Here is a 23962-nt window from a genome sequence, read left to right as displayed (position 1 = left end):
CCCCTGTCACGGACGCTGTTTCTTGCCTCCCACAAGCCGGCTGCAATGTGGACTAAGTCATACATAGCACAAGTCCCCTCCGGTACTTGAGGTAACAGCAGTCGCATCTTTTCACCTGCGCAGCTCGATCTCTCAGTGGCGAGGAGTAACGCGTGGGAGGCTCACGCTGCCCCCGACACTTCCTGATTCTACTGCGCAGGCGCACCAACCGACCTGTAGGAGTCGCTGTCCACAACGCCCGATCCCCACCCATCAGTTTCCCACCCCCTAATACGGCCAATGTGTATTAGTATGAACGACCAGCTAAACTGAAAGCAAATGTGGAGCGCTGGGCTCGAACAGGCAAGCCCAGCGTCTCCAGATTTCGTGGCGAGCGCCTTGCCCACTACGCCACGTAGCCGCCTGTACAATTGTTATTTTTAAGATTCAAACACATCTTGGTTAAACTTCAGGACAGAAAAAGCAACAAAAAAAAAAACCTGCAAAAAAACGTATATCACATCTCTATTTTCCCTTTTTACTAAAATGTAGTGCATTGGACGAGATCGATTTAGGTTAATATTGGAAGTAATATTGTAATAAAGATTGTCTCCATGCCATTATGCCCTAAATATTGTAGATTTTGTGTAAACATGGCCAAAAGTGGAAGACGATTGTGAAAAGACTAATTTGTCCTACATAGACAAAAATGAACACATTTTTCTATACAATTTGAAATCCAGTGAAATATGTTTTGTTAAGGTTCAAACTAAGTACTATTACAGTACATATTCTCTGTTGGCACAATATTCAAACCTAAACTACTAATCATCATCATGATCATCATCGCCAAAGAGATTGTCAAAGTCTATCTCTCCAATCTCCATCTCTTCCTCCTCCTCATCACACTCGTATTCTCCATCCTCCTCATCCACGTTACGTTTTGCATAATCTGCCTCCTTATTAAGAGCTTCTTGCTCTTTTGACTCCGCTTTCTGGGCCAGTACCACAACAAGAGAAGGAGGGAGGATGGGTCCAACCGTCCAGACAGGCTCTAACACCCCCTCATCCATCATGAGTCTCTGGACTCAGAGTACTGCAGCTGTGCAGCACTCTGCTGGGATACTATGACTTTTCTGGGGATGACTGTGCCAGCGCTTTCAAAGGAAAGAGACAGGTGAATCCGTTGAATAATCTGCAGAAGAACCCTAGATTCCAGAAGGCTTTTAGTCAGCTTGGCGCATTGTCGATGGTAACAGATGAGCTCCAACAGGAGATGGAGTCCTTCACTTGCATTATGGATGGCCATGGTTGGATGAAGTCAGTTGATGCTGTGTGAGCCAAGATGCTGCAGAAAATGATGGGTGCTGCTGATAAAGTCCTGGATGCAAACTCCAAAGTAGATATTGAACGCCTGCCTCCCCCCAAGGTCTGTCTCATCCCACATGTACAGCGAGCCAACTTCAGAGTCGCCTGCTACAAAAGAGCAGAACAGCCAATATTCAAGAGGCCCAAAGCCTATGATCAAATTATGGACTGGGAAAAACAATGGATGAGGACTGAGGAGGTGTTAGAACTAGGGATGTCCGATATTATCGGCCTACCGATATTATCTGCCGATATTGGCATTAAAATGTGATATCGGAAAATATCGGTATCGGTTTTAAATATATATATATTTTTTTACATTTATTTAACCTTTATTTACCCAGGCAAGCAAGTAAGAACAGATTCAGATTTTATTTATTGTCAAAAGTATGCATAATGTTGTGTTAATTCCACGACAAGAGATATGTAATGTTAATTACCTGAAATTATTCCGTTTTTTGGGGGGGGGGGGAACCCTGCATATATCGGTATCGGTTGATATCGGTATCGGAAATTAAGAGTTGGACAATATCGGTATATCGGTATCGGTAAAATAGCCAATATCGAGCATCCCTAGTTAGAACGTGTCTGGACGGTTTGACCCATCCTCCGTCCTTCTCTTGTTCAGGTACTGGCCCAGAAAGCGGAGTCAGAAGAGCAAGAAGCTCTTGATAAGGAGGCAGATTATGCAAAAAATAACATGGATGAGGAGGATGGAGAGTATGAGTGTGATGAGGCGGAGGAAAAGATGGAGATCGAAGAGATAGACTTTGACAATTGTTTTAGGGATGATGATGATTAGTAGTTTAGGGCACAAAATACAAATAGAAAAAAAGACTTGAATGTTGTGTCAACAAAGAAGATATTCAGTCCATGATATCCAGTGCATATGAAAACATATAGTTTGAACCTTAACAATAAATAAATCACTGATCAAAACCGCATGGGAACATTTATTAATTTGTCTCTATAGAATTGTTTATGCAAAACTATAATATTTAGGGCATAACAGCATGGAGACAATCTTTCTGAATGAAAACCTTGAGTTTCTATTTCTAGTCAATAAAATGTACTTATCTTTTAAATAATTACACAGCTGCATACTACTACATGCATCATTATTATCAACCCAAGCAAGATATTTTCATACACTTTCAAGTTTCAACATATACATACACGTAAATAAACAGTCACTAACAGGGCTGTAAAGTGTCAAATAACAGTTATAAAGTCATACTGTATGCATGTATAGCAGTTATTATACAAGAAATTAGTCCCACCTCCATGACTGTTTTCATTGCCAGCCTAGTGTGATTGACACGCTAGACTCATTCTACCATGCAGGGTAGCCTATAAGCACTGGATACTTGCTCTATATACACTGAATATGACTTTATGGCACGACTTTCTATTATTTTCTTTATTTCGTATAATGAACACAAAAGCAAACAGAACTTTTGTTCCTGCCGCTGTTCCTCGGGGGACCCATTATATCGTGGAACGCACCTCTCTCCCCGTAAACATTTAGCAGCTAACTGCTGTCAAACTCATTGCAAGAGTGTAACATTTCACATATACTATAAAAAGTGGGATCCAATGGAGAACACAAGCTCCCTCTCTACAGGAAGCAGCAGTGGAGTTATAGAAAACAAGTAAGCTAACTTGACATGAAAGTGTGTGTGTCTGTGAATGTTTGATAGTTAGCAAACACGCAAATGTGGTTAACGACTCAAGACAAATGAGCTTGGCTGACAGACAGGAGAGAGAGGGGGAGAGGCTGGTAAGGTTGGGTTATCTCTGTAGAAACTATTATTTAGCGCTATGGATGCCTCATATCCAGGTCAATTCACACACTTGTTAGTAAAACATAACTGTAAGAGCCTATTTACACGGTAAAGTGCCATGCGTTATATTTTATGTATTTGTTTGGATTTATGTATTTGTGTTGATTTCTGCCTGTAGACTGCCATGCCTGCGCATCAGTTCCCGTTGCTCACCAGTAGGTGACTTATGTGGCTACTTAGTGGGTAATGGGACTGATGACAGCCAGGTGTGTTTTGGTTACCGGCAGAGCCTAACAGTTTTTGACCGTCGTGCCACGGCATCGTTGTTTGGTGAATCGTTTTGTTTGTAGTTAGGAATGTTATGTTGTGCAAGGTAGTACCGTTGGCGTTTACTTCATATCAATGCAAATTGTGCATTGATTATTGTTTCGTGTAAATAAACCCATTTGGGGTATTATTGCAATGGACCTTGTGGACATTCTATTTTTGGATCAGACGAGTAGCCTTCACGTATGTTCTAGCCGGTTTTCAGCCTCAGGGCTTTATAGATTTATTGTTTTGTTTAATCAAGTTAGGCCCTACATATAAACAAGAAACTTTGCGCTTCCCTGACAATGTCGGCACAACAATACAACAATCCGTTTCATCACAGATTCCACACCTATGCAGAGCTGTCTCTATGTCTGTGCGTCCATAACTTTTGGGTGTATACAGAGTATCACTAATAAAATATTAAGCTTGTCTGAACATTTATGACTTATGATGTGGTTATCAGAAAAGTAAACAGACTATAGTGCTACTGTATGTCTTTTCTGTGTAAGGAAACCATACCTTTATGGCTTTGTTCATTGTCATTGCCATTGGCACCGTGAATAAACAAGGCTGCATAGTCAATTTGTCCACAATCTGAAAGTGTTGTCAGCATTTTGAGCAAAAAGCATGTTTTTGTGACCAGTAATCAGTGAGAAAATTATCTTGCTGTTGTACATCATAACATTAGTCCGTTTTAATATTACCAGCATCTGTATTGTGAAATATTACCAGCATCTGCATTGTGAAAGGATGAGTAAGTAATCGTCTTCCACGAAAAGACCTACTGTACTTCCCACAAATGCAGATCGTATTATAGACATCTGGGGAATTTGACTAACTGTCCCGAAGTTTCACTTTCACTCACACTCTGTCTGTCTGTCTGTCTGTCTGTCTGTCTGTCTGTCTGTCTGTCTGTCTGTCTGTCTGAGTGAGTGAGTGAGTGAGTGAGTGAGAGAGAGTGAGTTTTATGTAACCAAGTGGATTTGAACCATAGGATCAACAGGCGGTCATACTAACCATTTGAGCTAAAGGTTCAGACCTGTTAGCAGGTGCTAGTTGACTGCGACCGACTCATCCGTAGTTTACATTTACATTATTGTTGATATTGACAGATGAACCCGTAGCTACCTGAGCCACGTAACTAACGTTAATGTCATTAGTTTGCTGCTAACTGACAAGTACTGTATATCATACAATACAAGACATTGTGAGAGGATGTGGCCAAGCGGTGGACAAATGTAGTCTGAGGCAGGTTGTCATCACCCGGTGGTTTGTTTTTATTTTCTCGTTTCTTTTGTTCCCCAGTGGAAAGGCTTCAGCACAACTAATTAAATAAGAACAAAAATACAAAACTATTCAACTTCTCTCACAAACAAAATATCGCCCAACAACTCGGCTCGTGGCTATGGGAACTAGCTTCAGCACAACTATGTCTCTCTTCCACAATCCAATCTTGCTTCTCCTTCTCCGTCTACTTCTCTCTGAGAGGAGCTTCTATCCCAAGCTCCTCCTACAGAGACGAACCAAAATCACAAACAATCAATTAAACAATACAGACATTTTATAGCTTAAATAATGCTGTACAACATGGATACATCACTCCATACTGACCTACCATTATAAAACACTAAACAGTGTTTAGGGCACTTTACAAGTCTATTCCCTTCTCATTATGAAACCCCCCCTCTGTACTCTACCACACTTGGTACTTTCCGAATCTCCCCTCCAGAAAAGGCTTTGGCCTCTCCCAGTTCTGTTTGGGCAGCCAGAGATTCTACAAGGAACCAAGTGTGAGCACAGAGACAAAACAGGGTATTTGCTAAACGATTTAAATAAACATGACACATTGCTATGTTGAGCTTGTTATGTGTCAGCTCATAGACTTTAGCTCACTGGGAGGGGGGGGGTAGGGTACCGTTTACCTCCACCATCTGTTCTCTCCCCTCCAGGTACGATTGCATCCAGCTCACTGATAAGACTATCAAAACCAATTGCTTTTAGCTTGTCAATCAGAATGGAGTGATTACACAGCCCATCACCCAGCTTGTCATCCTTTATTTATCCAGGAATGTCCCATTGAGATACAAGATCTCTTCTTCCAGTCATAATACACCATGTACATTGTTTCACTATTTCAGCTGTGTAAAGTCAAGAGTCAAAATGCATGTTTGTCTATGGAGTAGAATTGTCACAATGCTAGACGACCTGTACCAGATTAAGATCAGAGAAGCTCTTTGGGAAGAGTGAGATTTGTTGAAAAGCCAGTTCGGCTGGTCATAATGATGGGAGGCGGGGCCAGGGCCAATGATGTCACCATATGAGGTCACTGGTGGTGGCAGTGTGTAGACACACAATATATACGTGTCAATGCTATGACTCAGACCGAGACGAGAGGAGAGGACGGTGACAGCAGATTGTTCAGGTTCACATGAGAGCAGTTCAGTCCTATAATCTTTATTGTCATTGTTGGTACGACGAATTGCAGAAGGTCAGTCGGCTTGCAGCAAATTAAAACCTACTAAAGTTCAACACAAGGAGACAGAATAATTAACTCAGAGAGAGAACATGCGTTGCTTCATGCCTCGGTTCGCATCCCACAAGCCATCGGAGGATGACATGAGTCTACCTACAGAGCTCTGCAGGTACACACGGATCTCTCTCTCTCTCTCTCTCTCTCTCTCTCTCTCTCTCTCTCTCTCTCTCTCTCTCTCTCTCTCTCTCTCTCTCTCTCTCTCTATCTATGCGCACATGAGCAAGTAGGCACTGTAAATAAATCAAGGTGCAGATGAGGGTATGTATGCCCTCGCTCTGTTATATTTGCATTACAATAAATATTGTTACAATAGACGTTATAATCTAAATATATCCTATGAGTAAGTAAGTATACACAGGTGCAGTATGCATCAGGTACGTAGGGCGTGATATACTTCATATGTTGTCTGTTTAGGTGTGAGTCAGACACTCGGTGATGGTAGTTCCTAGTAGTTGATTGTCTGGCAGCAGTATAATGTCTCACATTCTCTTTATACTGTATGTCTCTCATTCTCACTATATATGTCTCTCATTCTCTATGTCTCATTCTCTATATCTCGCACGCACACGCACATGCACACAGTACAGTGCTGCTGAATATAGACCTATACAAAGATATATATGAATAGACTACCATATATATACAAGACTAGATAGCTTAGCAATGGTTGCCCTCCACCATTGTGATAATTCTACTCCATATCCAATCCTACTCAGATTTTCTGTATACGGCTGGTTTTGTGGGTTTTTATGTATATTTCTCTCCCACCCACCCACCCCCTCCTAATGTACAGTCTCCTCCCCATCATATGTATATACTCTCTGTCAGGATCTATGGGTAACAGTACTGTATATTTGCATATCATATATGTGACACAAATGTAACAGTACTATATGCCTGTATCATGTCATGTATGTCCCTATGCCATAAATGTCATGATGTCATGTATGTTGTGTATGTCATAAATGTCACTATGAATTGAAAATGGGGGACCCTGATGTAAACAAGACAAACGTCTTTCTCTGGTCTGCATCCCCTTAACAATTGTGTGTGTATTGAGCCGTACTGTATTGTACCCATTCTGCAATCTGTTAAATAAAGTTTTCATTAATTCATTAATTCAGCAAAATGCTGCCTGTGGATCAAGCTGTGTGGCCAGACAGACACATAACAAGCTTAACATAGCTGAGAACAACTAAACGGGTGACATTTGTAATAAGGCAATAGGCGTGTTTGAGATTGGCGAGGCAGGCGCAGATCTGCGCCGTTTTTACTACGGCCTTGCCAAGCGCGTTGCATGACGGTTAGAATGTTGTCCGACTTGCTCTCAAAATCTGACTAGGCGAGTCGTGGAAATCTCACGGGAGGGAGCCACGCACAGCCTTCAGAGCTAGGCGCCACAGTACCTCTCCAGCGACTGCTCGACGCAAATGCATGATGGGAAACGACTTGCTATCGTCTCCGCAAAGCGCCCATTGGCTCAGAAAAGTTGTCACCACCCACAAGATAAACTTCATGAACTGTCAGACAGACGCCACATTATTTTGATCAGAGTACTGACATTCACAATTGAACGCTTTACACACTCCTCATAAATGCTGCCTTAATAACCATCTCTGCAATGGAGTTTATATCAAAATAACAATATATCAATCAACCCATCAATTATATAAATCAAGTCGATTATTAATTTCAATATAGAATATTCGTTGACAGCCCTACAAGTACAATTAGTTACTGCACCCCTGAGTGGAACATGGAAAGCCAAACCTTCCCCCACTGTACCGAAAACCACTTCCTCGTCTACTTCAAGGCGAGCCGAAAATAATCTCAAACACGCCTAATGTCTCTCACTCACTCACTCACTCACTCACTCACTCACTCACTCACTCACTCACTCACTCACTCACTCACTCACTCACTCACTCACTCACTCACTCACTCACTCACTCACTCACTCACACACTCACACACTCACACACACACACTCACTCACTCACTCACTCACTCACACACACACACTGACAGTGTGCTCACAAAGTGAATCTTCCATCACAGGAAGTTGGTGGTATAAGGTGTCACTCACACATTCACACATTGATGGCGGAGGCAACCATGCAAGCTGTCAACCTGCTAATCGCGAGCAATTAGGGGTTAAGTGTCTTGCTCAAGGACACTATACCTCCTGAGCCACTGTCGCTCCCAAATGTGTTTGTGTGTGTCCAAGTAAAACAAAAAAAGAGTATACCAAAGTACATTTTCTGAAAGTAAACTTTATATACTTTAATACTTATTTTGTATTCAAAAAGTATACTAAATGTGTGTTAAATTTAAAACCACTTAAATGGATAGTTCTTTGGACATTAAGTGGTATGGAGTACTTGTTAGTAGTGTAGTTGATGCAGTACCATTTGTTTACTCATTGAGTCTCGTGGTCAAGAGTTCTATTACTACTGTCAGACAATAGTAATAGTGATGGTGGTATTCATCGTCCAACACACTGCACCAGAGTCAGATAGTCAGACAGTTTAAGTTTATGTATTTATTTTTTACCCAGGGACAGTGCACATTAATCAACATCTTCAGTTTCCACATCAATGTAAAGAGAGAGGAAACCGGAGTACCCAGAGGAAACCCATGCGAACACAGGGAGAACAAACATGCAAACTCCACACAGAAAGGCCCCCTGCTGGGGTTCGAACCCAGGACCTTCGTGCTGTGAAGGACCACCGTGTTCTCATGTTCACCAGCCATTAGCGCTCTAGCAATTGTCAACAGTCCATACCCACGGTTGTGGAGCCTGTTGACTCCTTCCTTAGGTAATAGATAGATTCCTTAGATAGATTCCTTAGATAATAAATGCATTATTATCCACAGCAATATTAATTATTATAATAAGCCTCCTTTGATATGTTCTAGCAAGTTCCAGCAAGTTAAGAGAACAAGATACCTTCATGTTACGGTTCATGTTATGGTTCACAATTTACTGACTATAACCTAAATATGCCTAGAATAAAAAGTAGAATAGTTTTGGTTAGGGGCGGCCGGGTAGTGCAGAGGACTAAGCGTCTGTCTACCACCACAGAGACAGTGGGATCGAATCCAGCTGTGGTGCTTCCGTGTTGGCCGACCGTCCATACTAACACAATTGGCAGTGTTAGAGGGGGGGAAAAACCCGGCGAGGGTGGGTCCTGGTCGTTGTAAACAGCGACTCCTACAGGTCGGTCAGGGCGCCTGCACAGCGAGGGAGGGAAATGGTGAAGGTAGTGTGACCTCCCACGCGTTACACTTCACCAATGAGAGTCCTCGCTGGCAGGTGAAAAGAGGCTGCTGGCTGTCTCCTATGTATCGGAGGAAGCATGTGATAGACTTCAGGGCTCCCTAGACCGCGCAACGACTAAACTTGGGATGGGAGGAAAAATACAGAAAATAGGAGGAGAAAAAGTGGATAAAAAAAATAATAGTTTTGGTTACTTTTAGTTCAATCAAAATAGTATTCTTAATACGTTTACGTTAAGTAAAGTAGAACTTAAGTACAACTGTAGATCACACCTACAGTAAATGACTATCGTACTAAACCTGTGCTTTGAATTAGTACATCAAAGCACATAAGAAGTACCAAAAAGACATTACTATTATACTAGGGCTGTCCCCGACTAAGGATTTGGATGGTCGACTATGATTGGCAACATTTGCCGTTATTCGACTATTGGTCGACTAAAAATATATATATATAATATTAAAAAAAAAGATTATCATTCCATTTGGGCTGTGGGGGGTGCTTAATGTCTGAAGGAGTCGACTGAAGGCTTCTTGTCCTCTGCAAAAGCATGCAATTGGTCCACTGATGGATACATCTTGATATTTGTCTAGTCTAGTGTGTTCATTAGATGGGTGAAATCCTCTTTCAGTGCCTCTGTGCCTGTTTTCGTAGGCAGTTAGCCTCTGGGATGCGTGCCATTAGCGTTAGCCACGCTTCTAGGCCTCTTTTCTTTTGGAAAGAATGATAAAAAATATATAAATATATTATAATATATATATATTTTTTTTTTACTATTCGACTAAGAGGTTGGTTAGTCGACTACGGCCCCTTTCGGCCGATTAGTCGACTAATAGGGGTCAGCCCTATACTAATGTTTGACTTGGGTGTGTCTGCACACGTGCATGTGTGTGTGTCTGCACTGATTTAGGATAGTGATAGACGGAAGGTAAGGTTATGTTTTCACTGGTGAGACTAGTTGGAGCCTATGATATGATCTGTACATATTTGTCAGCATCGTGGCTCATCAGGGCTCTGACCCTACGACAGATGATTGATAAGCTACATCATGTTAGCGGGTTATAAGAGCAACAGTGGCTCAGGAGGTCCAGCGGCTGTCTGGTAATAATCTGAAGGTCCCCAGTTCGATTCCCGCAGCTCCCGGCAACGTGTCGAAGTAACCCCCTAACTGCTCCTGACGAGCAGGTTGGCACCTTGCATGGCTGCCTCCGCCATGAGTGAATGGGTGAATGTGAAGCATACGTTGTAAAGCGCTTTGGATAAACACTGTTATATATACTAGCTCCAGATAGTTAGCCACAAACTACGGCTGGGCGATATGGCCAACATTTTTATCACGATAACATTTTTCATATCACTCGATAATATCGCTAATTATCTCGATATACATGAAATAATTATTTCTGTCAAGTTTAAAGGCTATTTTTTGCTGCTGAATGAAAGCTGAAGAAACCAGAGGGTTAATTGTGGTTCAGATTGAATATTCTTTATTGTCAGAACATGACAAACTAGGCCTACTTTCCAAACCACAAATCTGAAGTAGAACATGAACACGAACTGTATAACAATACAACTTTTATAACTGGCATTAACAATGAAAATAAATAAATAAATAAAATCTCAATTCAGGTAATGAAAAATAAATTAAATAAATTAAATCTTAAGTCTGATTAGCACACATAGCCTACTGTGTACAGACGGTTTCAAACTGTATTTTAAATTAGAAAGCAAACAAAATAAATGGACAAGAGAAAAATGTATCTCAATTTGGTCAGTATTGTCATTTGGACAAGCAAAGTGGGCAAGAAAGACAAGTCTGTCAACTGTCTCTGTTTTTAAAGCTGACCTGTTGCAGGTCACAATAAAAAAAAAAATAAAAAAATATTGACCACGTTTCATATTTATATCGAGGAAAAATATATCGCGATAATTATCGTTATTGTTTTATCGCCCAGCCCTACCACAAACCAATGTAAAGTGAATGGGGTAAAGCTCTTGTCTGTACAAGCTGACCTGATGGTCACTGAAATTCACTCCAGAGTCACACAAAGTAGATTGAATTGAGCTTCAGTCCAGCTTGTACAGACAGGAGCCTGACCCCATTGACATCTTCGTGGCTAACTATCTGGAGCTAGTATGAGGAACAGCATGGATTGTGTTGAGAAAGGACTCAACATCTTCATTGGTAAATAAGAAATAGGGCTAGGGTTAAAAAGAGTCCGAACTATCCCTATGCCTATATTGATGCTATATTTATCTTTTCTTTTTTATGCCTTGACGAGCCAACTATCATTTTAACAACCTTTATCAACCTAAAACACATTTTAATCTAATTTTAACTAATAATCTAATCTCTTTTTAACATCATTTTAACTAACAATCTAATATCTTTTGAATCTCATTTTAACTAACAATCTAAAACCTCTCCCTTTGCCACAGGATGATGGGTCCAGATGATGCCAACATTGTGGGCAACGTCCATGGAGGCACCATCCTGAAGATGATCGAGGAAGCTGGGTGCATCATCAGCACGCGCCACTGTAACAGTCAGTCTGAGGTAAGCCTGGTGCATCATCAACACGCGCCACTGTAACAGTCAGGCTGCTAAACGAACAATGAATGAACACTACACAACAACAACCACCAAACGCACATAGCACACACATCCACACGCACACACTCACTTTAAACAAACACACTGTAGCACCCACTCCACACACTTTATAGCACACACCCACTTTAAACAAACACACTGTAGCACCCACTCCCCACACTTTATATTTATTGATGAAGGATTGCACTACAACTCGTACACCTTACTGTAAATTGTACCTAAAATTGTACCTCATCCCATTTCTGCTTTGCACCAGATAGTACTGTACATTAGTACACTGCATAGTATTGTATATTATATGGTAACTCAGAACATTGTACATATGTCTATACCGAACACTGTGACCTCATTTTTCTTCTCCTAAATTACATGCTATATTATGTTATTTGATACTATCTTGTCTAGCACAGTCTCTGGAGCGTAACAGTAAGAAGCATTTTGTATGAAAGTATTCTGTACTTCTGTATGACAACTATTAAAGAACTTGAACTTGAACTTGAGGTAAGCCTGGTGCATCATCAGCACGCGCCACTGTAACAGTCAGTCTGAGGTAAGCCTGGTGCATCATCAGCACGCGCCACTGTAACAGTCAGTCTGAGGTAAGCCTGGTGCATCATCAACACGCGACACTGTAACAGTCAGTCTGAGGTAAGCCTGGTGCATCATCAACACGCGACACTGTAACAGTCAGTCTGAGGTAAGCCTGGTGCATCATCAGCACGCGCCACTGTAACAGTCAGTCTGAGGTAAGCCTGGTGCATCATCAGCACGCGCCACTGTAACAGTCAGTCCGTCCGGGGTAAGCCTGGTGCATCATCAGCACGCGCCACTGTAACAGTCAGTCCGTCCGGGGTAAGCCTGGTGCATCATCAGCACGTGCCACACACTTTGAATCCCAAATCATTACCTTCCAAATGTGGATGCAACTCATATCCGGCCGACGTTCAGCAGGTACATGTCTGTCCAGCGTCACGCAGGTGGCTTTTGGAGCTAGAGCTGCTACCTGGTGAAACATCTTCACTTTGACCTTTGAGTATAACAGACCACCGCAACACTTCCGGGATTCTGAAATCGGGGAGGAGATAGCGGGGGGAGCAAATTAATGAATGTGGATGAGAGTCTTGATGTAAGTGGTTGTAGCTACGGCTGTGGGGGTGCTGGAGACATGATCCAATAGACTTTTATGCGCCTCCTCCTGAACACCGCGCGACCCATTCCTAATCGATCAGAACTAAATCGGCCGAGCTTAAGTCCCTTTTCCAGCACCTACTCCCCATACGCATGTGCAGATTATCAACGGAGTCTGAACGGCGCGAGACGACGCGCGAATGAATGTTGAATGTTCCATCAGAGGGGGGGAGCTTGTGGTGGTAGTGTGAGCGGCTATAGACCGCTGCACTTAAATATAAACATTAGTCTACCTGGAGACTCAATGAAGTAATTGTAGATGTCGCCATAAGACGCGTCTGGCCATTGAGTGGGATTATTTTTTCATTATCCTGTTCGGCTGAAAGGACACTGGCCACCGAAGCTCCCCCCTTTGATGGAACATTCCACATTCATTCGCGCGTCGTCTCGCGCCGTTCAGACTCCGTTGACAAGCTGCTGAAAAAGGGACTTAAGCTCGGCCGATTTAGTTCTGATCGATTAGGAATGGGTCCCGCCGTGTTCAGGAGACTCGGGCGCATAAAAGTCTATTGTATCATGTCTCCAGCACCCACACAGCCGTAGCTGCAACCACTTACATCAAGACTCTCATCCACATTCATTCATTTGCTCCCCCCGCTATCTCCTCCCCTTTTTCAATGTAACGTGGAAGTGCAATGGTCTATATAACATTCTCAGAGTCAAAAACATTCCCATCAATGTGAATGACGGAACCTGCTGAACCTGCACTCCCTGCGCGCACACCTCATATATATTTCAATGTCTGCTGCGTACTTTGCGGCGACCTTTCACTCTGTGGCCCATAATACAGTCTTCACCTTTAGTCTAGATGCTGATTATACCGGCTACATTCTGATCACAGTTATAGATTACACAGCAGGGGAATGTGTGCACATAGACAGCACATGGATTCCTAGACAAAACATGCATGACGACACATCCTCATTAAAACCTACTCATAAGATAAGATGCTCAGGGGTCACAGCGGGGGGGGGGGGGGGGGGGGGGGGGGGTACTGGTAGGGTAATACAAATGACAATGGAGAATATATTGAATAGAAAATATACAAGAATTAAAGGTAAAGGACAAGATAAAATATTAATAAAAGATAAAGGTGCAGGTCTGGTCAGCTGGACAGGTGAAATATATGTTACTCTATCAATAACAATAACACATTGACATGTGAGACATACTGTATGTTACTCTATCAATAATAATAACACAATGACAGGTGAGACATATGTTGCTCTATCAATAATAATTAATAACACAATGACAGATGAGACATATGTTACTCTATCAATAATAATAACACAATGACAGATGAGACATATGTTACTCTATCAATAATAATAACACAATGACAGATGAGACATATGTTGCTCTATCAATAATAATAACAACACAATGACGGATGAGACATATGTTGCTCTATCAATAATAATAACACAATGACAGGTGAGACATATGTTACTCTATCAATAATAATAACACAATGACAGGTGAGACATATGTTACTCTATCAATAATAATAACACAATGACAGGTGAGACATATGTTACTCTATCAATAATAATAACACAATGACAGGTGAGACATATGTTACTCTATCAATAATAATAACACAATGACAGGTGAGACATATGTTGCTCTATCAATAATAATAACACAATGACAGGTGAGACATATGTTACTCTATCAATAATAATAACACAATGACAGGTGAGACATATGTTGCTCTATAAATAATAATAACACAATGACAGATGAGACATATGTTGCTCTATCAATAATAATAATAACACAATGACAGGTGAGACATATGTTGCTCTATCAATAATAATAACACAATGACAGATGAGACATATGTTGCTTTATAAATAATAATAACACAATGACAGATGAGACATATGTTACTCTATCAATAATAATAACACAATGACAGATGAGACATATGTTACTCTATCAATAATAATAACAATGACAGATGAGACATATGTTACTCTATCAATAATAATAACACAATGACAGATGAGACATATGTTGCTCTATCAATAATAATAACACAATGACAGATGAGACATATGTTACTCTATTAATAATAACAACACAATGACGGATGAGACATATGTTACTCTATCAATAATAATAACACAATGACAGGTGAGACATATGTTGCTCTATCAATAATAATAATAACACAATGACAGGTGAGACATATGTTACTCTATCAATAATAATAACAACACAATGACAGGTGAGACATATGTTACTCTATCAATAATAATAACACAATGACAGATGAGACATATGTTACTCTATCAATAATAATAATAACACAATGACAGGTGAGACATATGTTACTCTATCAATAATAATAACACAATGACAGGTGAGACATATGTTACTCTATCAATAATAATAACACAATGACAGATGAGACATATGTTACTCTATCAATAATAATAACACAATGACAGGTGAGACATATGTTACTCTATCAATAATAATAACACAATGACAGATGAGACATATGTTGCTCTATCAATAATAACACAATGACAGGTGAGACATATGTTACTCTATCAATAATAATAACACAATGACAGATGAGACATATGTTGCTCTATCAATAATAACACAATGACAGATGAGACATATGTTACTCTATCAATAATAATAACACAATGACAGATGAGACATATGTTGCTCTATCAATAATAACACAATGACAGATGAGACATATGTTACTCTATCAATAATAATAACACAATGACAGATGAGACATATGTTGCTCTATCAATAATAATAACACAATGACAGGTGAGACATATGTTACTCTATCAATAATAATAATAACACAATGACAGATGAGACATATGTTGCTCTATCAATAATAATAACACAATGACAGGTGAGACATATGTTACTCTATCAATAATAATAACAACACAATGACAGATGAGACATATGTTACTCTATCAATAATAATAACACAATGACAGATGAGACATATGTTGCTCTATCAATAATAATAACACAATTACAGATGAGACATATGTTGCTCTATCAATAATAATAACACAATGACAGGTGAGACATATGTTGCTCTATCAATAATAATAACACAATTACAGATGAGACATATGTTGCTCTATCAATAATAATAACACAATGACAGGTGAGACATATGTTGCTCTATCAATAATAATAACACAATGACAGATGAGACATATGTTACTCTATCAATAATAATAACACAATGACAGATGAGACATATGTTACTCTATCAATAATAATAACAACACAATGACAGGTGAGACATATGTTACTATATCAGTTAGTTACTATAACTGCACCCTGTGTGCCACTGTTTTATATTTCATATGTTTACATTGTTTGTCTTGTTTTTAACTCCACTGACACTTTTGCCAAGATCATTGTTTTACTCTAGACTGTTCTGTTTTTATGCCCTGTAAGGTGACCTTGGGTGTTTTGAAAGGCGCCTCCAAATAAAATGTATTATTATTATTATTATTATTATTATTATTATTATTATTATTATTATTATTATTATTATTATTATTATTATTATTATTATTGGAACGATACATAGATTCAAAAGTAAAATTGCACTATTAATCTCATTTTGGTTGGATGTGTTTGTGGCTTGATAGAAATGTCGTAACATGACATTACAGTATCCTATGTCATTCATGTTACATGTTATTTAATCATAGCGTAGTGAATGTTTTGATTTCACCAAATATGCAATCATTGCCTAGTCGTCTAAATCATATTGTGAGAAAGCGAGAGATTTAGACCCCTACTAACTTCAGAACCACAAAACATTACCTCAAGGATTTGCAGCAACTCAAATACCAAGATATATTGGGGCATAAAGGAAACCATATTCACAACCCAAGTAATACAAAAACCCTACACGAATAGACTTCAAATCAAGTGCTTCTTATAGAAAAAAACAATGCTGATTTATTTAGTATAGTCTCACCAACAACTGTAAACAGTTTTGCACACATTCATTTAGTTTGACAGTTAATACGACTAAATGAGTAAATAACTAAGAATAAATAAATCAGCATAGTGAAGTGCCCCTTTAAGAATGTCCGTTATGGAAGAGAAATCTGTCATTTTCTTGTTCAATTAGCTTTTTATCCTTCGATCATGCTAGGATGCAGTTGGCAGGTCTGGACGCTTCCGAGTCAGACTTCTCTGGCGTTGTGATCCAGTGATCCAGTGATCCAGTGAGCAGCACAGGCCACATCCTGAGAGCAGCTCTGACGGTAATCTGATGTGACAGGTCACCCTGCCACAGGCTGCCTGAAGGGCTTCTGAAGGGCCTCTCCAGCTCAGAGACACAGCGTAGATGGTAGAAAAAGAAAAGAGATGGTGGGATGTTTATAAGCTAGAGCAGATGGCATTAGCTGTCATGACAAATACTCTCCCCTAGTGTGTGTGTGTGTGTGTGTGTGTGGGGACGGTGGTTTAACCTCAATGCACAACAGGTGCGCTGCAGCTCCCCCTGCTGGTACACGTGCTATGATGTTTCTCCCAGAGTCATTTAGTTTCTCCAGGAGTCATTTAGTTTCTCCAGGAGTCATTTAGTTTCTCCCAGAGTCATGTAGGTGTCAGCCTGGTATTGTGCCACAAAAGTTAATATTGTGGCTAATAATAGACCCAGGTGCAGTCCTTATGGACTAATAATAGATCACGGTGCAGTCCTTATGGACTAATAATAGACCACGGTGCAGTCCTTATGGACTAATAATCGACCACGGTTCACCGTGCAGTCCTTATGGACTAATAATAGACCACGGTGCAGTCCTTATGGACTAATAATAGACCACGGTGCAGTCCTTATGGACTAATAATCGACCACGGTGCACCGTGCAGTCCTTATGGACTAATAATCGACTAAAATCTGACTGAGACTAAGAGGGAAGAAACCAGAAGAGACTCTCTCCTCTCGACGAGAGAGAGGGGGGGGGGGGGGGGGGGGGAGAATGGCACATCACCAGTAGCTTCGGCTACCACGAGGATGGTTTTAGGCTAACGAACAGGCCTGAACACTATTGGACTGAACAGCAAAAGGACGATAATATGAACACACCGAAAGATCATTAGAAATATACTCTTCAAGGACAATACAATCTGTTAACATCTGAGCTGAGGTTTCTGTTTAGAGAAATAAAACCATGCTTTTCCTTGTAAGGTATTTCACGTTGTCGAAGTGTCGAATTCTTACGGAGGTGGGGAAGTATTATGGTTTACGGATTGCACTAACGGGGGGGAGATAAGGATCTTATCTACCAGTATCGGAGACGTCAGGACCATTAAAAGTACACAACGCAGAGGAATTGGATGGAGAGCCAAACAGACGAAGACGTGATACTGGCCAGTTTGATCTGTAAGATTCTGATCAAACTGGCCAGTATCACGTCTTTGTCTGTTTGGCCCTCCATCCAATTCCTCTGCGTTGTGTACTTTTAATGGTCCTGACGTCTCCGATACTGGTAGATAAGATCAGTTATTATGGACTAATAATCGATCACGGTGCAGTCCTTATGGACTAATAATCGACCACGGTGCAGTCCTTATGGACTAATAATCGACCACGGTGCAGTCCTTATGGACGCCGCAACCAAGTAAGGGTGCAGGGAAGTAATTAGAACAGACCACAGAAGTGCACAAGGTCCGCTGTTATGGTTTTACCAGTGATTTTCCTGTACTGCTGCGCTGCCTAAAGATGTTGCTTCTCAAACTGTGTGTGAGATAAATACATTGTCAGACCTACTGACGTCCTAAATGCCCTATTTGTAAAATGTAACACAGTCATAATGCACCACACATCTGCACCACACATCTGTCATACATGATATATTATATTTATTCAACACTATCACGGTGATGTCATAATGCACCACACATCTTTCATATATGATATCTTATATTTATTCAACACTAGCACAGTGATGTCATAACGCTCCACACATCTGTCATACATGATATCTTGCCCAAATGTGATTTATTTAGCTTAAACCCCCGAATTGGCATTTTCTATTGAATATGCTGTTTTACCCATAATTATCACAATTTGATTTGATTTGATTTGATTAGGGATCCCCATTAGCTGGTGCGATAGCAACCAGCTAGTCTTCCTGGGGTCCACACACAAAAAAACATACAAAAACAATCACTATTGCAAAAACAAAATGATTAAAAGTCAGTACACACAATGCATAATGAAACTACTGTAACAATTAAGATAGCTACAATTACATTAGTGTAAAACAAAAACAAAAAATTACTTTACAGTGTTAAAAACAATTTAAAAACTATTTAAGATTCTTTTTAAAAGTGAATCTACTGTAAATGCAGCAGAGGTTCCGAGGCAGGCCATTCCAAAGAGTTAATGCTCTAAAAATAAAAGATCTCCCCAAAGCACTGGTTCTAGGACCTGGCAATTCAAGCTGCCCACTACTGGAACCTCTAGTGTAATGCTCGTGCACAGTATTACTAAAAACAATCTGATTATGTATAAAAACTGGAGTTTTACTGCTCATGACCAACTTGAACAGCACAAGTATATTAAAAGACAATCTATTTTCAACGTTAAGCCAAGAGAGGCGGGCATGCATACGGCTCACATTAGACCTTAGTGAGCAGCCCAGTACCAACCGTGCTGCCCTGTTCTGGACCACCTTGAGCTTCCTGAGGTCACCACTGGCAGCAGATGACCACATCGCAGAGCAATAGTCAAGATGACATAAAACTAAACGTTGCACTATCTGACATAAAAGGGGGCGGGCAACAAAAGAAGCACATTTCCTGGAAATACCAATTGCTCTTCCCATTTTTTTTTTTGATCCACTTTTTCTCCCATTTTTCTATATTTTCTCCCATCCCAATTTCGTATCATCCAATTCAACCCTCCCCTGTCACGAACGCTGTTTCTTGCCTCCCACAAGCCGGCTGCAATGTGGACTAAGTCATACATAGCACAAGTCCCCTCCGGTACTTGAGGTAACAGCAGTCGCATCTTTTCACCTGCGCAGCTCGATCTCTCAGTGTCGAGGAGTAACGCGTGGGAGGCTCACGCTGCCCCCGACACTTCCTGATTCTACTGCGCAGGCGCACCAACCGACTTGTAGGAGTCGCTTGTTCACAACGTTCGATCCCCACCCTTCAGTTTTCCCTCCCCGTAATACGGCCAATGTGTATTACTGCGGACGACCAGCCAAACTGAAAAACAATGTGGAGAGCTGGATTCGAACACGCGAATCCTAGCGTCTCCACACTGGTGGCGAGTGCCTTGCCCACTACACCACCTAGCCGCCCTTGCTCTTCCCATTTTTTAAACAATATAATTAATATGCTGAGACCAAGACAGAGTACAATCCAGCATCACTCCAAGGAGTTTAGTACTTTCAACTTGTTGAACTGCCGAATTACACAAGTTTAAATGAAGCTTTGGATTTGTAGATAACCTGTGCCTTGTTCCCAGCACAATACATTTAGTCTTGGAGATATTAAGGACAAGTCTATTACATACTACCCAGTCATGCACAACTTTAAGTTCTCTACTCAAAACTTCATTAAGTACATTGCATGATGGTGCAGCGTAATACAATGTTGAATCATCTGCATAAAGAACTGTTGTAGCACATTTGGTAGCCCAAGATAGAGCGCATATGAGAGCGCTCTATGAGCTCAATGAGAGCATATTTCCAAGTAGTGAAGCAGAAAAAAAAGAAAAGAAACCTCTTGACCACAGGCTGCACCTCTCCATGCAAGGTCATCTCAGCAGTGCTCTGATGTAAATTCAACACACCCTATGTCAGCATTCCACACTGCAGGCAGAATGCACCTGTCTGATCAAACAACCTCCATATAATTTTTTATAGCATATTTACAAATATAAATCAGTTTTGAAAATTAGGTGATAGATTGGCTGGAGCCTTTTCATTACATTGTGTAATTCACTGTGTAATCCACCAAGTGGCACTGCTGTTTCAATCTACATGAGGTGGACTGACCTCCATGCATGTTGTAACAGCTGTGGGTTTGTGTTTTACACTGAATCATTATTATAGCAATATTATAACCGAGCTTTCGCAGTTGCAGCGCCGAAACTCTGGAATAAGCTCTCACTAAACATCAAATCTGCAAACACTTTTAACTCATTCCGTGCCTAGAGGTCGCTGTTTACCTTGTGGTAAGAAGGCCAGCACTCTGTTCAATGGGATAATGCCGGTGTTTGCGAGTGCTAAAACTATATTAAATATTATAGCTAGATTATCGGTATTATATGTTTCATCATGCGTGCTGGAAAGTCACCCCTCCGTGCTTTGGTCGGCGCCAACAGGACGCACACACACAGACACTTGTGATCGTTACAAAAGAAACATCGGATTAACCCAAGATTGGTAACATAGAGTCCTTACCTCACCTCTGATGTACTGCAAAAAGATTAATCCAATTCCTGATCACCATTCCAAATATTGATCGCGTTTATTGATCCAACACTTCTCAACCAAAACACATAAATCCACGCTGCTCCAGTGTCCCCCAATCCGTGTGTTATAACGTTACTCTTGCCCGAGAAGGAAAACCTGGACCGGACTTCTTAGATCGATGCACAGTCCCAGCCAGAGGGATTTGTGCAATACCGGCCGCAAGGCGTTAGGCGGCGGTATTGGCCTTTTGCGAGCTCAGACCCATTCCCAATGATAACGTCAGGCTGGATGGATGAAAAATGAATGGATATAGCGAATAAAAGAAATAACTATTAAAACTAGGGCTGCACGATATTGTTTTTTTGACCCTGATATCGATACCGATAACTTTCTGCTCCTCAAGGTCGATACCGATAACCGATATATATATATATTTATTGTATTATATATTTTTTTAATGTATATTCCTGTAGTTTTGACCTAACCAGATTTATCATAACATGAGCGTTACTACTATGAACAAAAAAAAGCCAAGAGAACAGTTTTGACTCTTCAAATAAAGTGACTATATTTATTTTTCCAAATAAATATAATTTGAGTCAATCACAAAATTCACAATCCGTCAATGTCATTATCAATGTGTTTCCCTGAACAATGAGTGAACTAAAAACCAACAGGTATTGTGCTTTGTCAGTAGGATACCGTTCACATTTGAACCGATACGGTACCGGTACCTGTGAATCGATACCGGTACCCAACGGTACGTTTTTTCTGTACTTTAGTCTCTAAAAATGTAATCTACCTACCTCAGTTGTAAAAGAATAACAAAATTTTCGACCGTTTTCGGCTTGCCATTGCCCCGACTGCTTTGTTGTTGAATCAAGTCAAATCCTAAGTAAGCATATATTGTGCGTGTGAACGTTGACAAAAAAAAAAAAAGTGTACCAAAAAAATATATATTTTTTTATTATCGGAGCTATCAATACTTTTATCGGGTTTATCGGGATGATGTCATAATTGCTGATTATCGTGCATCCCTAATTAAATATCCCTAATTTTCTCGTGATTGGCGCTCAAGCGATGGCGAGTTAACCCGACTTTTTCCGCCATTGGTGCTGAAACAGTTAAGGCCATGCTCAAAACCCACCTTTTCGTGTTTTTTTTTTATTTCATTAAAATTCCTTGAGCAAGATTTTGTGTTGTATTATGTCTGTCTGTTCTCTGTCTGCTTGGTTGGCCTGCATGTATTTTTCTTCTGTTTTCTTATTGTTTCCTGTCTTTCTGTTTAAAAAAAAATTCCCGGGCTGCGCTCCGGGCCGATGTATCTATTGGTTTATGGGCACAATATAAATAAATGTATCATATCATCATGATAGTCATGAATATGCAGTAAGTGTAATCTAAGTACACTTAAAAAAACAAGAACTGAGATGTTTACCAAACCTAAGATGTACTTCAGTAAACATATCAAAAGTGTACTATTTTGGTAACCAAAAATACATAAATATATAATTTCAGTATATTTAAGTACATCTTAAGTACAACTTTTAACTAAGTACACATTAAGTGGTTTCAATTTAACACAACTTTAGTATAAATAGGCCTACATGAAATATTTTCAGAAATTATAAGAATTATTATAAGAATGTTTTTTTTTTTTTACTTGGCCACCTTTCTGTTTAACAAAATAGTTGAGCCTAGTCCTCTTCGTCTCTGTGGCCTCCTCACCCTCCTTCTTCCTCCCTCCCCCCAGGGCCACCACTGTGTGGCTGCGCTGGCGCGGGTGGAGAAGACGGACTTCCTGATGCCCATGTTCATCGGCGAGGTGGGCCACGTCAGCGCCCAGATCTCCTACGTCTCCAAGCACTCTGTGGAGGTGCAGGTCATCGTCATGTCAGAGAACATACTCACAGGTAAAGCGTGTGTCATTATGCCAGGTCTAGGGGTACCGAGAAATAGGAAGGCCTAACTGCTTCCGACGAGCTGATTGGCGCCTTGCATGGCTGCCTTCGCTGTCGGTGTCTGTGGGTGTGTGAGTGAATGTGAGGCATTCGTTTCAAAGTGTATATATAATAAGTACGTAAATTGAGTTACGAAGGAATTCCTTGGTAAGTTTTACGTATGTCCATTGTTTCTTCTTTGTACGGATGTCATGCCCATTTGTATGCTGATGACACAATTGTGTACTGTATTGCTGACTGTACAGTTGGCCATTGAGAAATTGCAACTTTCCTTTTATGCTCTTCAGGATGCCCTTGTTAATCTTAAATGAGTTCTTAACTCATTCAGTACCAGCTATTAGTCTTGGCCTTGTAGCTAACGTACCAGGTTTCCATTACATATTTTCACTGTGCGTCACTATGTTTGGAGAGCTACAGTATATCTATATTCTATATTATAGCTATGGGGACAATACTATGGTCATTTGACAGTGACTTTCTTCCGTCC

The 23962-nt window shown here is 40.5% G+C and overlaps 1 protein-coding gene across 5 annotated transcripts in view; it reads left to right on the top strand.

The window, feature by feature from the left end:
• Window positions 1-23962, top strand: part of acot7 (acyl-CoA thioesterase 7) — a 198453-nt gene that overhangs the window by 24499 nt on the left and 149992 nt on the right. For 2 of the 5 annotated variants that reach the window (XM_084332590.1, XM_084332586.1), the window contains exons 1-3: window positions 5819-6085; window positions 11696-11813; window positions 23268-23427. In XM_084332590.1, coding sequence (XP_084188716.1) covers window positions 6009-6085; window positions 11696-11813; window positions 23268-23427 — 355 coding nt within the window. In that variant the 5' untranslated portion in view covers window positions 5819-6008. Of the gene's footprint in view, window positions 1-2868; window positions 3000-5818; window positions 6086-11695; window positions 11814-23267; window positions 23428-23962 lie in introns of those variants that run through there. The other 3 variants (XM_084332589.1, XM_084332588.1, XM_084332587.1) reach the window with 2 other exon arrangements.

This window comes from Notolepis coatsorum (assembly GCF_963971535.1).
Source record: "Notolepis coatsorum genome assembly, chromosome: 17".
In the NCBI taxonomy this organism is placed as follows: Eukaryota; Metazoa; Chordata; class Actinopteri; order Aulopiformes; family Paralepididae; genus Notolepis; species Notolepis coatsorum.
Note: the sequence above shows the minus strand (reverse complement) of the source record. Positions and strands in the feature narration are given on the sequence as shown.